General features: G+C 43.1%; 1 protein-coding gene across 3 annotated transcripts in view; it reads left to right on the top strand.

The window, feature by feature from the left end:
• ABCA1 (ATP binding cassette subfamily A member 1) overlaps window positions 1-16,693 on the top strand; it is a 90,460-nt gene extending 73,767 nt beyond the window's left edge. For 2 of the 3 annotated variants that reach the window (XM_079331263.1, XM_079331264.1), the window contains exons 28-50: window positions 200-351; window positions 809-933; window positions 1,304-1,402; window positions 2,557-2,746; window positions 2,902-2,996; window positions 3,360-3,392; window positions 3,948-4,053; window positions 4,769-4,843; window positions 5,240-5,409; window positions 6,327-6,504; window positions 7,037-7,152; window positions 7,240-7,384; window positions 8,607-8,730; window positions 9,301-9,430; window positions 9,564-9,684; window positions 9,859-9,921; window positions 10,376-10,482; window positions 10,871-11,012; window positions 12,196-12,330; window positions 12,539-12,642; window positions 12,770-12,862; window positions 13,039-13,282; window positions 13,481-16,693. In XM_079331263.1, coding sequence (XP_079187389.1) covers window positions 200-351; window positions 809-933; window positions 1,304-1,402; window positions 2,557-2,746; window positions 2,902-2,996; window positions 3,360-3,392; window positions 3,948-4,053; window positions 4,769-4,843; window positions 5,240-5,409; window positions 6,327-6,504; window positions 7,037-7,152; window positions 7,240-7,384; window positions 8,607-8,730; window positions 9,301-9,430; window positions 9,564-9,684; window positions 9,859-9,921; window positions 10,376-10,482; window positions 10,871-11,012; window positions 12,196-12,330; window positions 12,539-12,642; window positions 12,770-12,862; window positions 13,039-13,282; window positions 13,481-13,621 — 2,888 coding nt within the window. In that variant the 3' untranslated portion in view covers window positions 13,622-16,693. The remainder of the gene's footprint in view (window positions 1-199; window positions 352-808; window positions 934-1,303; window positions 1,403-2,556; window positions 2,747-2,901; window positions 2,997-3,359; window positions 3,393-3,947; window positions 4,054-4,768; window positions 4,844-5,239; window positions 5,410-6,326; window positions 6,505-7,036; window positions 7,153-7,239; window positions 7,385-8,606; window positions 8,731-9,300; window positions 9,431-9,563; window positions 9,685-9,858; window positions 9,922-10,375; window positions 10,483-10,870; window positions 11,013-12,195; window positions 12,331-12,538; window positions 12,643-12,769; window positions 12,863-13,038; window positions 13,283-13,480) is intronic. The other variant, XM_079331265.1, reaches the window with a different exon arrangement.
• The last annotated feature ends 151 nt before the right edge of the window (window positions 16,694-16,844 follow it).

Below are 16,844 nucleotides of genomic sequence, written 5' to 3'. Positions count from 1 at the left end.
CAGTGTGCACAGCCTGTTCAAACCTCCCATTCAAAGCTAGAGATAAGGGAGAAAATGCATTTATGTAAATTTTTGTTGTTATTGCTCCTGACTATGAGGTTCTTTTTGTGAGTAAGAGTGGCTACTCCAGCCATCACCTTATGCCTTCAGCACAGAGAAATTCTCTGAACTTTGAATGAGGTTAATTTCTTCTTGCTAGCAGAATCCAGAGAGACAGACCTTCTCAGTGGCATGGATGGGAAAGGCTCTTACCAGATGAAGGGCTGGAAGCTCACCCAGCAGCAGTTCATGGCTCTGTTGTGGAAGAGGATGCTCATTGCCAAGAGAAGCCGGAAGGGCTTTTTTGCCCAGGTGAGAACATCTAAAACCAGCAGAGTCCTTCAGCAGGGACAGCTCTGGACTGTGTCTTGTAATCTGAGATCATGGTGGGCTAAAAACCTCATGGCAATGCAGATAGCCAAAATTAGTCTTCACTACACATGTGAGCAGAAGGAGCGTGAAGTGTGCAAGTGAAAGGAGTTGCATGATAAACTATACTGTAGTTACAGTATTCTTGCACAGCAGAATGTGATTTTGCCCTTGAGAACAGCATTTGCAAGCTAAATCCTCTGCATCTGAAGTGAATTCCCTGATTGAATACCAAGATAGATGTTGTATTGGTGTCTAGCATTGCTTTGGCATAAACAGCAAAGGTGTTTCTAGGAAACTTTTTCAAAGTTTTGATCCAATAAATGATTCATGTGTTACTCCGGAGGCCTCTGGAAAGATTTGCTTAAAAAAAAGACTTGATTTTTCCTTGTAATTTCAGATTGTGCTGCCAGCTGTCTTTGTGTGTATTGCTCTCATGTTCAGCCTGATTGTTCCTCCTTTTGGGAAGTATCCCAGCCTGGAATTACAACCTTGGATGTATGATGAGCAGTATACTTTCATTAGGTATGTTTTGTGGGGCCTATAAATTATCTTCTTTGCAAACTTCAGGTACTGAGTTCCCTAACAGATTGGTTTGGGTTTTGTGCTTATCTCAGAAGCACTTTTTAAAAGAGTGTTGTGGACTTTTCTTCTTTGACCTTTAAATTCCAGCTCTGAGTACAGACAAGGCCATATCCCATTTTGGATGGCATTATGACTCTCCTAATACTGTGTGCAAAGACTTGGAATGTGTGTGTGCTCTTAGTCCAAGCATTCTTCAAGCGCAAATCCCCGCCCACATCCTTTCACTGTGCTCTTGGCCTTGCTCTGTTGCTTCTTTTGCTGTGTGCTTGTTACCACATTCACTGATAGTGTTTTTCTGCTGTTCCCATAGCAACGATGCTCCAGAAGATGCAGGCACTCACAAGCTTTTGGACGCCCTTCTTGATAAGCCGGGGTTTGGGACACGCTGTATGCAAGGACATTCCATCCCGTAAGTCTGGCAACAGGAAGCACATCCCTGGTAGCTCCAGCTGACTTTAGGAAATTGCAGTAATGCATGGCCAGAGCATGGTTTAAGCCAGAAGAGTTGTAATTATATTCAGTTTTTCTGCTCATAACTTTTTTAATAGTTGCTAACACTCAGTCTGGTGAGGAAGTGAGGTTTGAGTGCAAGTCCTTGCTGAGAGAGATGGAAAGGAGAGAGCAAATGACTCAAATTACTGTTTGGTCTTGATCATGGTAAAGGACCTATTTACATACCTGTATGTTGTTGACTGGAGTTATTCCCACTCCATAATCCTTTATTTCCAGCTGCATTAGAAATCTGAGTTAGCACCCAACATACATAGGAGTGGAGACACAGACAGCATTTGTGTTGTTTCCTAACTTTGCCACCTGACTTGGTGCATGGCCTTGGGCAAGTCATTGAAGATCTAGTCTATGAATGTAGAAGAGGTTTACAGTCCAAAAGTCTGAGATGCTGTGTCCAGAAGACCTGCAGCTCAGGATGATGGGGAGGAAGGCAAGGTGTCTGATATGCTGGCCAGTGGTGGAAAGCAAGATGCATCCTTCATAACAGGCATGAAAGCTGTGCTATTCCACCACTGGGCCATGGGGAAAAAGCTGCCCACTGCTGCCTTGGGGAAGAGCAGTGTTTTGATGCCCCCAAAGGCAGAAATATTATCCAAGGAGTCACCCAAGAAGATTGTCTGCTGTGATCTTAAAATCAAGCAAGATATTTTAAGTTGGAAGAGACCCATGATAATCACTGAGCCCAACTATCTGTTTCTTGGAGGACTGCTTCGAACTAAACCATGTGTCTAAGAGCATTCTCCAGATGCTGCCTGAACTCTGGACAGCATTCCTGCTGAGACTAACTGAAACAAAGCATTTCATTATAATGTGAAGAGGGGAGTGTCTGGCACTACTCAGTGTTGGCCAGTCTCAGTTTCTTTGGCAGTGGGATCTGTTAAAAGCTGCAGTCCGATCTGTTGCTTTGAGCTGTTTGTCTCATTGAGGTCAAGCTCCTTTGAGAACCACACTGCCTCTTCTGGGGACTGTGGAGTTTGATCTTTAAATGCCTTGTAAACAAAGGCCATCTTATTTGTCTTAAATTGCTTTTTTCTTGCCTCCTTTGAAACACAGAGATACTCCTTGCACTGTGGGGCAGAAAGAATGGACCACTGCTTCAGTTCCAGAGTCAGTCCTGGACATCTTCCTGAAAGGCAACTGGAGCATGGAGAATCCTTCCCCATCTTGTGAGTGTAGCAGTGAGAAGATCAAGAAGATGCTGCCTGTGTGCCCCCCTGGTGCAGGTGGCCTGCCACCCCCACAGGTAGGAGGGAGCTCAGTGGTACTGCAGTGAGGAATGCTCATGAGGAGCAGAGTGGCTAGCTGCGATTCTTGCATGCAGCATTGCACAAGATGTGTTCCACTCAGCATTTGTGTTTTCTGATGAGCATTTATCTGTGTTTTCACTGGTGACACCAGCGTGAGCAAGACACGACTGACATTCTCCAGAATCTGACAGGCCGCAATATATCAGACTACCTTGTGAAGACCTATGCCCAGATCATTGGGAAAAGGTGGGTGTTGAACACTTCCCCTTCCCTTCCTGACAGATACTGCTTTCTCTGTGGGTGATGCACAGACCAGGCAAATAAGCAGCCCAAACTCTTCAGTAGTGAGCCAAATACACTCAGATTCTCAGATAGCCCTGATTCCCAGCTCAAAGTCATGTTTCTGCTTGGTCAGTGATTCTGTTTGCTGACTCATGGACAGATTATGGGGGAAACCTAGGGGTTAAACTGAAGATGAATGGTAGGAGCTCTATCAGATGTGAGAGGTTATTGCACTCTTTTCCCTGGCCATATGGATGCAGCTTTGTGAGGTCTGTCTCTCCTCTGGTTCAATGTGTTATACATCAACTCTCTTTTTTCTCTCTGCAGCTTAAAGAATAAAATCTGGGTGAATGAGTTCAGGTGAGTTACTGCCTTTTCTTTGGCTTCTATGTGTCCACTAAACCTTTAGCCTAGTATTTAGCAGGACACATCTACCCTGCTTTGCAGTTTGTATTATAGGACTCTTAAGTGCCAGATGTTGGAGGAAGATGTTTAAGGATAAACTGGGACAAGCCCAGAGCACTGGACAGCATGTCTGCCTTATGCAGAGAGCAGTCCTGAAAAGATTTGCATGACCAGTGTGCTGGTACTCTCTTCTGGGAAGTGCTGCTCTTCCAAGCAAGAGCAGCAGGGAGATGTCCTGTTTTGCCTGCATCAGAGAACAGCTGCCTTTATTAAATGGACAGCATGCTGAGCAATCATGATATGAGTATTTAACCCCAGAAACAAAGAGCAGAACACATCATGGCTAAGCAGTCATGTAGGAGAATAAGTCATCCCTTCATGTAAGAGTGGAGACATTAGCCTTGGGTGTACTGCAGGAAGAGGAGACACATGGAGAGGGATGAGGAGTGGCATTTTCTGGAGGTCAGTGAATAGTCACATCTTAGCATCACTTTCTATCTGAACTTTCAGGTATGGTGGCTTTTCCTTGGGAGCCAGCAGTTCCCTTGTGCTTCCCCCAAGCCATGAAGTCACTGATGCCATTAAACAGGTGAAGAAAATTTTGGAGCTGGCACAGGTGAGTAGTTGTTCCCCATAAGCCCAGGATGCATGAATATTGAGTCTTGTTACCTGGGACATGACTTGGAAGCCATAAAATGAGGAGCATGTGTATGTTAGCTGTGCCCACTGACTCTCCCTGCTGCCTCTGAGCTGGGATCTCCCAGGCTGTTGTCTGGGGGTAGCAGAAGGCTGGAAGACATGCTCAGCTAAAGCTTACTCAGCCCATGTTGCCAATGTGGGTTCTGCCCAATGCCAGTTGCAAGCCAGTGGGGATTGCACACATCTTAATGTTTTGTGGCAGCACAGAGTGGGTTGTCTTGGGGAATTAAGAAGTGGTTTCTGCCATCTTCAAAACCTCAGATGAACCTTCCTAAGCTGAATCTGCCCTAGCTCAGAAGAGAATTTGGGCCACTGTTTTCTTCTGAGACTTCCAGCCTGTGGACTGCAATGTCTCTGAGTTTGCATGCAACTTTGGGTAATACATTTTGCAGGGGAAAAAAAAAACAGGAATAAGACTGACCCTTCTTACTGGTGAGACTATAGAAAGGAAGGGGTGAAGGGAGGCTGCAATTACTCAGCCCTCCAACCACCTCCAGTTTAGGGGGTAGAGGCTGTTAAATTGGCAGAAAGCTGTCAGAACTATGAAAAACATTGTGTAGTCTCTGCCAGACCCCAGGGCATGAATAAACATATTCTTAGAGGGGAAGTAACTGTCTCTTTACTGTTTGCAGGGGAGTTCTGGGGATCGATTTCTCAACAGTTTATCAAGTTTCATGAAAGGCCTAGATACAAAGAACAACGTGAAGGTAAATTAACCAATCTTCATTTCTGTGCCTGCTATTTGAAGCTCTGGTGACTTGGAGTCACGGCAGTTTTTCTTGGAAAATTGTGTAGACCATAGTCCCTTGTATTTGCTAGTGGAGTAAATGTAGCTTGTAGTTCTGTGTGGGCTTTCTCAAAATCCATTTTTCCGGTGGAATCTAGGCCTAAATGCCAAAAGGAGTTTAGAGCTGGATCAGTGATAGCTTCCAGCTGCCTCTTGTGCTTATTGATTAAACTGTGTTCTGCCCCTCAGCAAGCTATCTGGAAGGATGTGGAAAGAAATAGGGCCTCGACAGAGGAAGGGGTGTTCTGCAGGGCTTAGGAAGTTTTGGGTAGCTGATGTACCTGTACCTTTCTGATGCTGACATGATGTCTTGTAGGTGTGGTTTAACAACAAGGGCTGGCATGCCATTGCATCCTTCCTGAATGTGATCAACAATGCCATCCTTCGGGCCAACCTCCAGCAGGGTGAAAACCCCAGTGCTTATGGGATCACTGCCTTCAATCACCCACTCAACCTCACCAAGCAGCAGCTCTCTGAAGTAGCTCTGTAAGTTGTGACATGAATATGGATGGGTTTGGGCTCATTGCTGATGACTAGAAACAGGCAACATGGGAGGTTTTGGACTCACTATGCACAGTCAGTGGCCTCTGCCATTTAGGCTTTTAACATGCAGGCCTTATTTTCTCTGGTCTGGGCAGGTGGAAACCTATGCTGCTGAGAATTTTCTGTTGAACAGCACTGCTGTACAAACTTTCACTGTCTTTGAGTCCCTGGAAGTTGCAGTTTCTAAGAACCAGTCCTTTTCAGGGATCAGACCTTCTGCAACTCTAGGAAATTCCTCTCAGCTACCTTCAGAAAGGTGTTTTACCATGAATATGTTCATTGTTTTGTCCCCACCATTTGACTAGGGATGACTAATATGTTGAGTTTTGCTCACTGTCTCAAGCTGGGGGGCACACAGTAATACACAGGATTAACTTCACTGAGGCATTAACTAGTGCACTCCCACTACAATCAGAGTCAGGACTCAGAATCTGTGAGTTCTTCAATCCATAAAACAGTGGCAGATGATGGGCAGGCACTTCTGAACTTTGAAATATCACCAAAAATGACAAATCCCATCAACTCCAAGAAACTGATTGTGTGGGAAACAAGGTGGTGATGAGTAAAGCAGAAAGCAGTCTACTGTGCTGAAGCTATTCACCAGTCTGCAGGTTGTGATGCTAGGCTTGAGGTACCAGCAGACTCTGTATGTTTCCTTTGCTACGTGGCTGGAGAAGAACTGTGCAGTTAAGAGAGTCTTGCATGGTAATCCTTTACTCAGATTCTGAGTATAATGACAGACTAACAACAGCAGCAGAAGAAATCATTTCTGCCCTGTCCTGCATGAGCTGCATCATTTCATCTCAAAGGAGCCAGTACAAGCATACAAACAATTTGCTTTCTTCCTTTTTTTTATCCAGGATGACCACCTCTGTGGATGTCCTCGTGTCCATCTGTGTGATCTTTGCCATGTCCTTTGTTCCTGCCAGCTTTGTGGTTTTCCTTATTCAGGAACGTGTCAGCAAGGCTAAACACTTGCAGTTCATCAGTGGTGTGAAGCCTGTGATCTACTGGCTGGCCAACTTTGTGTGGGATATGGTAAGGACTTCAGCTGGGCTAAATTATTCTCCATTCTGTTTTTCCAGGGTATCTTGAAGTGTGCAGTGTAGTTTGGGCCAGTGGGTACCACATTATTTCAATGAATAACAACTGTGTAAATGACTTTGTATTTACTCTCATGGAGGTATGGTTCATCTCAGTGGGTCAAGGAATATGACAGAGGATGGAAGGACAACCAGAAGCTCAATTATTAGCATTTATTATCTCACTCTAAAATACTTGCCCAAAAATTCTTGTTTGTGTAGCTCCCTGTTCTGGTCTGTCCAAAGCAAGTTTTCTCAGCCTGTGGTATCTGAAACCTCTGAGAGTCTGACTACTTCTAGAGGCATCAGGAAATGTAAATTCAAGTGTGCTGTTTTATGGTTCACACATATGACACTTTTAAGAGTCTCCCATTGAAAACAGCTTTGGGAACCCTGAAGAAGTATGAAAAGTCCTGGATTAGAGCAGAAAAACATCTTTTTTTATGTCATCTGGAAAGAACTCTAACATCATGTTTTTAATCTTCCAGTGCAACTACATTGTTCCAGCCACACTAGTTGTCATCATCTTCATCTGCTTCCAACAGAAGTCCTATGTATCTTCCTCCAACTTACCTGTGCTGGCTCTCCTTCTGTTTCTCTATGGGTAAGGGATTTCTCATCAGAGGATCACTGGGAAGGCTTTTGGACTTTAAAAGTTCTTACCTGATGTTGCTGCCTTTTCTCTTGTCAGGTGGTCCATCACCCCTCTCATGTACCCAGCCTCCTTTGTGTTCAAAATCCCTAGCACGGCATATGTTGTGCTCACCAGTGTGAATCTCTTCATTGGCATCAATGGGAGTGTGGCCACCTTTGTCCTGGAGCTCTTCACCAACAATGTATGTTTTTCTAGAGGCTCCTCACTGTCTTGTGCTGCTGCAATGTAGTTCCATGTTGGGTCCATGCTGCCTTTAGTAGCCAGATCTCCAGAAAAGCAAGGCCCTATTAGCAAGAGTTTAAACGTGGGTTCTGGTGGAAATGGGTTAAAGCCTCCTTTAGAAAAGCTCACAGAGTAGTTAAGCTGGGGAAGGAGCTCCTGAGTCCACCTCAAAGCAGGATCAGCTACAGCAGTGCATTGGGTTTTTTGTAGTGGGGGGCCAAGGTTGAATTGCTACAGGCAGGTTGCTCAGGGCCATTTGATTTTAACATTCCAGGGAGAGACTCCACAGTCTCTCTGGACAACCTTTTCCACTTTTCAGTCATTCTTAGAATAAAAAAGAATAGAATTTTCTTATGTTCAAATGGAATTTCTTATATGTTCTTAATGAAGGCATTTTCCCTTTGTGAAGGCCATTTAATCACTCAACCATTTAGTTGCCCTGGGGAGCTTACACAATCAGTTTTTCAGCACCAGATGCCTCCTGGGGAAGGTACAAGTTCCTCTCATGCTTGCAGACAACATGACATGTCTTGGCAAGCACAGTTTGAACCCGCAGTGGTGTGAAGTGATCCCTGTGGAAGGAGGCTCAGGAGACACCATGGGAGTTACTTGTTGATTGTACCTCTTCCTGTGGGCATAACAACACAGTCCTTGATGATGGTTCCTTTTGCTATGAAACCTGTTGTAGCTCAGTAAAAATAAGTACATAAGAGATGAGTACCTAGCAGAACAGAAACTCAAGGTGCTATCAGTTCAATCCATGGACTAAGCCAGCTGGAAGACAACAAAGGAAAAGTGTTAGAGCTCCCAATAAGGGATAGGGAGGAACTCCCTACAGCCACTGGCATAACCACTCTGTGCAAATTCAACTTTCCTGTGTCCTCAGCCAGTAGTTTTTTGCGTATCATTGTTTGTAGACTATCTTTTAGACTATGAGTGTTTGCAAAAACATTTTACGGCACTTTTCGCATGTTAATAGCAACGTGAGCAGCACAACAATGACTGTCCAGAGGAGCTATGACCCTGGCTTTTGGGAGAATAAATTGGGAGGATTTCTAATATGTGGATTTTTGTGGGGTTGCAGTGTTGGGAAAGGGAAGGAGAGGTCAGTGATAAGGTGGGTCACTCTTGGCTGCTTTCTGCTCAGCTGGCTCACTGGCACTTGATTTTTTTCTTAACAGAAGCTGAAGGACATCAATGACATCCTGAAGTCTGTCTTCCTCATCTTCCCCCACTTCTGCCTGGGCCGGGGACTCATTGACATGGTGAAAAACCAGGCTATGGCTGATGCTCTGGAGAGATTTGGTAAGTGAAATTGTGTTATCACAGAGACAATGGCCTGAAAGGAGCAGAGAAATCTAGAGTTTGCTCCAGATGAGCTCCTCTAACTTCAGGAACTGAAAGTGCACAATTTGCAGCACAGGCCTGGTCAAACATGGCAAGTCATCATAGCCTTCCACTCTAAGTTGTTAGGAGAACTGGTATATAGATCCAAAAAATTTTGCATAAAGAACATTAAATGAAAACGCATAAAGACAATTATATGGAGATCATTAGGCCTTGTGTAAGGACTGGCTGAGGTTCTGGAAAGCTGGAATTTTATTTTTTTTCCTGGCATGCAGATACTAGGACTGAGTCACAGTCTTTCTGTGCTTCACTAACCTTTTGTAAAGGTGAGCTAGCTCTTTGGCAGACAGAATTCTCTGGGCCTGAGTCCCAGTACTGCTGCAGTAAAAAATGTGCATGCAGACACAGCTGGCTCCTTGTGTGGTCTAGCTGTCCCAGTGCCCAATTTGGTGAGCTGTGCTGGAAGAAATGCTGGCCTGATCCCCTTGCTCTGGAAGAGTGATTGTGCTTTTAATCTCATTTTGGCAGGAGAGAATCGTTTTGTGTCCCCTCTGTCATGGGACCTGGTGGGAAGGAACCTCTTTGCCATGGCAGTAGAGGGTGTTGTGTTTTTTCTCATCACGGTGCTCATCCAGTATAGGTTCTTCATTAAACCCAGGTAGGTTGTCCTCTCTACTGCACTGCTACAGGCAAGTGATGTTTTCATTTGTGTCGCCCATTAAATGGGGAGAATATTACCTGTGAAGGCCCTGTCATTTTCTGCTAAGGCTTTATCATGTCGCTTTCTTCAGGCCTGTCTATGCCAAGCTGCCTCCTGTGAATGATGAAGATGAGGATGTAACCAGAGAGAGGCAGAGGATAATTAGTGGAGGAGGACAGAGTGACATTTTGGAAATCAAGGAGCTAACCAAGGTGACAGAACTTCTGAATTCATACTCTTTAACACAAAAACTATGCAGTTCACCGTGCCTTACCAGAGGAATTTAATGGGGTCAAAACTGGATCAAGTTGGGAGTATTGAATATGTACAGCTCTAATTAGAATTATTAGACATTGTCCTTCTCAATCTTTTTCTTACGGCTTCAGATTTACAGAATGAAGAGAAAGCCAGCTGTTGATAGGATCTGTGTTGGAATTCCCCCTGGAGAGGTAAGCTTATTTGTTAAATGCATTGTTTTGCTATTACTGCAGTATTTAGGAGCCACAAGACAGCATGTAAGATGAAAACCTGATGAATGTTCAAATTGCACCAGAGGAGACTAGAAGCTGAAGTAATTTCTGTTTCTGTGTGTCTCTGCCTTTGAGGAAGGTACTTAACTCTCAGTGTCTGGGACCAGAAGCCAAACTCCAGTGTGCACGGTTTGGCACAAATGAACTGTGGTGACAGTCTATCAAGGTGACACCACTGTTTGTTAATCTTCATAGCCTGAAGGTTTATACTTAAAATAATAGCCTAGAAGTTCTTGGGTTTTTTTCTGAAAATGGATTTAAGAGTCCCTCTAGCTGTCCTGAAGGTCAAGTTTGCTTCTTCCCATCTTGTCAGCACTGAAAATGATGCAGCTGGATCCTGTTCTCAAATAACACTGCTCATTTATATCCCCAGTGCTTTGGACTTCTGGGAGTAAATGGTGCTGGCAAGTCATCCACTTTTAAGATGCTAACTGGTGATACAGATGTGACAGGAGGAGAAGCTTTCCTCAAAGGAAACAGGTGAAAGACAGTGCATCTTTTCTCTGCTTTCTCCTCCAGTTTTAACAAGATTTCTTCCACATCAAAACTCTCGTCCACTTTTCCTGTTGACAACTCCAGGCATCTGTTTCAACCCTTGCTTGAGTCTGGTTAAGTATGTCAGTGGCTTAGGAAAGTTGTTTTAGTCTGGTAGTCATTGCATAACAGCTCTTCCATGTTTAAATGTAATTTTTTTTTTTTTTTTAATGAGGTGAAAAAGGAGAAATAAAAAGTAGGTTGATCAAGACAGACTTCTAGGATCCTGTATTTTTGTTAGTTCAGTGAATCCAGAAAGACTGTTTCACACTGTTTTAACATCTAAAATAGCATATTCTCATTAAATCCTAACAATGGCTTTTTTCTTTTACAGTATCTTGTCCAACATCCAAGAAGTCCATCAGAACATGGGGTACTGCCCACAGTTTGATGCTGTTAATGAACTGCTGACAGGGCGAGAGCACTTGGAGTTCTTCGCACTCCTGAGAGGTGTTCCAGAGAAAGAAGTCTGCAAGGTAAAGACACCATAGGACTCACCCCAGTGACCAAATTCTTGCTTGCATGCACCCTCCCTGCAACTCATGTAATGCCATGATGTGAAGATACCATATGGTAAGATCTGCTCCCCTTTCCTTCAGGGAAACCCAAGGTTTTTTCAGTGTTGCTTGGAAAAATGTGCTAAATGGAAGAGCCGATAATTTGAGTCTGTGTTTTCTCCAGTGAATAACTTCCTTCCATTAAGAACTTAAGGTCTGTGGAGCTGCAGGTCATGCAGAACTTCACTTGCTGTCAAGTGTTAATTCTTTAAAGTCCCCAGAAGCAAACACACTACAGCTTTGCAAAAGCCATATGCTGAGTTTTAAAAGCTTTCTAGTTGATCATGGTGCATCATTCGAGTGCTGTTATTTCAGCATTCAGACATGAGGTTACAATAACAGTCTTCAGGCAATTGATGATAGCTGCTAGTACCATGCAGCACCCTTTTCAGTTCTGTTTCCTGGAATTAGCAGTTTTTACTTTATGAGACCTGAGTGTTCTAGGCAGGTGATATCTAGGGTATGTCCACGTAGCCTTGAATCCTTCTGTGATGGTGGACATGAGTGGAAACTGCAATCTCCCTCTAAACTTGCTGCCAAGTTCTTCCATGTGATGTTCTCACCAGCTCCATATAAAAACGAACCCAGTTCTGGGTGTGGTTTGAGTAGTACCTGACTCTCTTCCCCATAACACACTTCAGTCTGCAGGACAACAATGCCTGCCTGTTGGCACCATTAGGGACATTAGTGAACAGCAAGCCAGATTCCATCCATCCAAGGGGCTAAGATGCACCACTGTCAGTGCTGCGGTCAGCAGTGTCCCTGTCCCTGCTGTAAGCCTGCAGCAGCAGGAAAGCTCGCTGAAGCTGGTGCTGCTAAGAGCACTAGGTTGTTGGTTAGCGTGGCTGAGCTGATGCTGAACTCTTGCCCACTGGCTGATAAGCTGCAGCCCTTTGATTTTTCAGGCCTCCTGGGGACAGGAGTTACATGTATCCTGATCCAGAGGTATCCAGGGTGTTTCAAAACCTGTATCCATGCCACATGAGATCCTCAGATGAATGGCTCTTCTGAAAGCTGCTTTTGAAGCCAAAGCTTGTGAGAAGAATCTTTGTGTGGATGTTGCTATGCCTGATTGAAGGTGGTGGTGTGCTCTCTCTCACAGGTTGGCGAGTGGGCAATTCGGAAACTGGGCCTTGTGAAATACGGAGAGAAATATGCCGGGAATTACAGTGGAGGGAACAGACGCAAGCTTTCCACAGCCATTGCCCTCATTGGAGGGCCACCTGTGGTGTTCCTGGTGAGTCTGCTACCTTTGCTCATCAACAGAAAAACCTGTTGAAATGGACTGATTAAAAATCCAATGCATAAATTACTTTCTCATTTTAGAGAATGAATCAAACTTATTTTCAATGTTTCCATAATCAGGAATGGACAGATCATTTCAAAGATGAGGTATTGTCAGTAGAATGTAGAGGGGTAATCTGTTTTTTGTATACATTTTGCAGGATGAGCCAACAACAGGGATGGATCCTAAAGCACGTCGCTTCTTGTGGAACTGTGCTCTGAGTGTAATCAAGGAGGGGAGATCAGTGGTGCTCACATCTCACAGGTAAGTAGCAGTCCACTTGCGTCATACCTTGGCATTTACATCTGCCAGGGCAGGATGCTAGGCTCAGCCTTTCTACTCTGCTCTTCAATGCTGTTTGCAGTACTAATAGAGTTATTTCTGCCTGCAGCATGGAAGAATGTGAAGCCCTGTGCACTCGAATGGCGATAATGGTCAATGGGCGATTCAGGTGTCTGGGCAGTGTCCAGCACCTAAAGAACAGGTAGGTATTTTATTTTCATTTACGTGACAGAGTTAGCATTTTTAGGGAGATAGTTATGCTTAGTTTGTCATGAAGCATTTTTGTTGCTATTCTGACTATCAGAAATGCTGCTAGATTTTTAGCCTCACTTGTATTTCAGAAGCACTTAAATCTTGTACTGACATTTTTGTTCACAGGTTTGGAGACGGTTACACCATAGTAGTGAGAATTGCAGGGGCAAACCCGGACTTAAAGCCTGTTGAGGAGTTCTTTGGGCATGCCTTCCCTGGAAGTGTCCTAAAGGAAAAACATCGGAATATGCTGCAGTACCAACTTCCCTCTTCACCATCCTCCCTGGCCAAAATATTCAGTATTCTCTCCCAGAATAAGAAGAGACTCCACATAGAAGACTACTCCGTTTCTCAGACCACACTTGACCAAGTAAGTTTTTAGTAGCCTGGATGCTAAAATTTCTTTTGCAGAAGTAGGAGTACATCCACCAATTTAATTGACCTATCTTACAAGGGCATTTAAGCAGAGTACTGAATCCCAGGACTATATCAGGATGTCCGGTGCTTAAAATGCTGTGAATTAATGAAATACTATGGTGGTGTGTGACGTGGCCTTTTTTTCTTGTAGGTTTTTGTAAATTTTGCTAAGGACCAAAGTGACGACGACCATACTAAGGACCTGTCATTGCACAAAAATCAGACTGTGGTAGACATTGCAATCCTTAACTCCTTCCTGCAAGATGAGAAGGTAAAAGAAAGTTGTGTGTGAGCCAATTTCGTCAAAGAAATGATGAGCAGAATGCAAACTTCCTTTTCCTGGGATAGTATGCTCCCAAAGAAGCTAGAGGAAAAGCAACTGGACACTCTACTGATAACCATTCAATGCAATGCAATTCAATGCAATGAAAACAATTCCTTTACAGGGGCAGTGCCTCATGGAGTCGTCTTGTACTGTTCTCCAGTGAAAGACTTGAACTTAGCTCATTACAGTGTAACTCTGAAGCTGTGGTAAAGCACCCACGAGATGCTGTGGGCTTTCAACCATACTGTATCTTGTTCTGTATAGTATGTTTTTATTAGGGTTGCTAAAATAATTCATTCAGGAATCATGGCCAGTGGTTATCTACAGATATGTAGGACATGCATGTTTTAGTCTTTAGAACATTCATGTCAGGAGTGGGAATGTGCTGGTGCTATATCCATTGCTGGCAATGAATGCACCAAAATAGTCAGTGGCAAGCAAAGTCACCACCAATGTTGTAGCCCTGTGTTATGAAAACCTACCTGACCAGCTGGCTTTCTCTAGGCTGGTGTAGGTCAGTGGTGGCAAAGCTGAGGCCACAAAGCAGTACTGTGCATGTGGGATGGCAAGAGACAGGCCATCATAACCGCACATCTTCATCAGCAAGTGGTGATACACAGAACTGTGAACCCTCCAAATGCATGATTGTCCCACCAGCATCACAATCAACAACATACTCTGACTAGGTGTTTGTGCAGTTAAGTACTTTTCTGCTCCTCTGAGGTACTGTCACAGCTCCATGAACATCTAGTTGGAAGAAGTGGGTGAGAAGCAGACATAGGGTTTGGACCACAGCAGCAAACAATAGTTGTACAAGCTGCTAATGCCAAGAGCAAATTCTAAATCATGAGCTGTCACTCAGATTTGTAATATCTGCTCTTTAACCCCTGCTTTGCACCAGAAAGGTACCCATCGTCTGGAATTACTGCTTAGCACAAGCATGTTGCTGTTTCTGGCTTTGCCAGATAAAACTAGAAACAAGATGTAGATTTTTTTTTTTAACAGTATTATTTATGACTTTAAATAGGTAGGTAGCATAATTAGGGATTGAAAATGCTTTCAGCTGATCTTTGTAGCCACAGTATTTCTTTACATTATGCCTGTAATGCCATGCTCTCTTTCTGTCCATATGGTGGATAGCTGCATTCACAATCTGACCATGTTCCAGATTCTAGCAATCAGCTGCTATCTGCAAACAACTGCAAGTTGTTCACCTAAAATTCTCCTGTTTGGAAACTGGTATATTATTAATGTGTAAGTTTCTGCTTCTATTGTGCAGTGTAGTTTCAGTCATTAGGTGATCCCTAACTGGAGAATGCACCCTTACTATACATGTGACAAACAACTGTTTCATTAAAAATCCCCCTGAAAAACAAGAGAGTTCAAGATAAATAATGCTACAGTTCAACAGTGAATTTTTCAAGTTTTACAAAGCCAGACTAATACTAGAGGGGAAATTATATAGTAACAACAACCAGTTCTTGTTCACATTGTACAACGGTCATGGGAGAGAATGCTTTTAGGGCCCCTCTGTGTTGCTTTTACATTTGAAAATTGGTTCAGTAATGTGGTTTGAACACAAGTGCAGTTCCTGAGCTGTTCCTGTATGCCTCTGCCTTAAATACCCACAGAGGTTCTGCACTGGTTTTGATGCTACTCCATGAATCAATCATGGACCATTTTCTTCTGTGAATAACCATAGCAGCCCAGCAAAAACTGAAAAGGCTGGCATGAGCCTGATGAAGATTGATTGATTATATATTTCCAAGTATACTTGGTAACACTGACCAACTCAACACTTTTAAACACAGTTAAAACAAGTTCCTTGTTCCTCCGTGTTCTGCCTTGAGGTAAAGTAAGAGCTCAGTACAGGCTCTGCTGAAGTGCCTTTTTCATACTTTTTTTTTTTTTTTTTTAATCTGTATAATTCATTGCTAAGGGGATTGAGAAATGGAGTGTAAAGGGGATTGGTATACCTCACTTAAAACATGCTTTGTTATTACCTTTATGACATCGTCACTCTATGGGGATGAGTTACAGGGTGATGAATACACCAGACTTCCAGGTGCAGAAACAGCAGAGCTACAGCCATGACTACTCCAGAACAGTCTGCAAGTATGTTGCGGTATCATTGAAACAAGTAGCATGTACTGGAGGCTTGCCACTGCTAAAAGTCACTATTACAAATCATCATTACATCACTGAAGTGAAGGGCTAACGTTTTGCACTGTGCCAAACTAGTGCATGTAGAACTAGAACGAGTTCTAGGAGGATTCAGATTTGGTCCTGAAAGGGTTTGCTCTTGGTAACTGCTCGTTTAAATTATTAATGTATCAGGAAACAACATGGTAATACACTTTTCTTAGCCCACCAAAAACAATATTGATTTCTATTGCCCCATGACTGTCATGCTTACAGGATCTGCTACCTGTGACAAAATGTTGCAGTAAATGTAGATATTAACCAAACTGCCTCACAGCTCTGATCTGCATTGTTTGTACTGAACAGACAGCATAATGCAACACTGGCATGAAGATTTGTCATGGAATACGTTCAGCCAGCCAATGAGTATGTGTTGGGGAAAAATCACTCTAGAGTCATACACATTATATGAACCACTCTTGATAATGAAACTACACTGAGGTGTTAACTTATTTTAAACTTCAGTACTATTGACATGTTGCATCCCTCTTTGTAGTACATTTGTATTTCAGTACGGAGTTGTTGTACTTTCCCCATGGTTAAACAACCACTTTTGTGCTTATCTTTCCCTCCTGAATTATAGTTGGTCCTTCGTTCCAAGCACTTTATGCTATCTGTAATGGGATCTATTTTTGCACTGGAATATCTGTTAACTTTGCAAAAATCTAGAGAGATTTCACAACTGAAATTTCTAAGTTAAATCCTTAAATGGACATTTTCATTAAAAACAACAAAAAAAGTATATATATTTGTATTTGCTAATATCTGTTATGTGAAGTATTAAAAGGCACTCTAATTGCCTTGTATTAAGTAAAAAATAAAGCTGGTATAGCACCATTGGTCTTCACAAGTGTAATTTTTGCATTTGGTATTTCAAGGAGTACTGCTAGAAGCTTTTGTTTTGCCTTGTTTTATTTTGTTATTAACTTTGATACATGAGATTTCAGTAGCTCAAAAAAGTAGTATGAAGTAGATACCTTTATATCTC

Source organism: Erithacus rubecula (genome assembly GCF_903797595.1).
Source record: "Erithacus rubecula genome assembly, contig: SUPER_Z_unloc_2, whole genome shotgun sequence".
In the NCBI taxonomy this organism is placed as follows: Eukaryota; Metazoa; Chordata; class Aves; order Passeriformes; family Muscicapidae; genus Erithacus; species Erithacus rubecula.
Note: the sequence above shows the minus strand (reverse complement) of the source record. Positions and strands in the feature narration are given on the sequence as shown.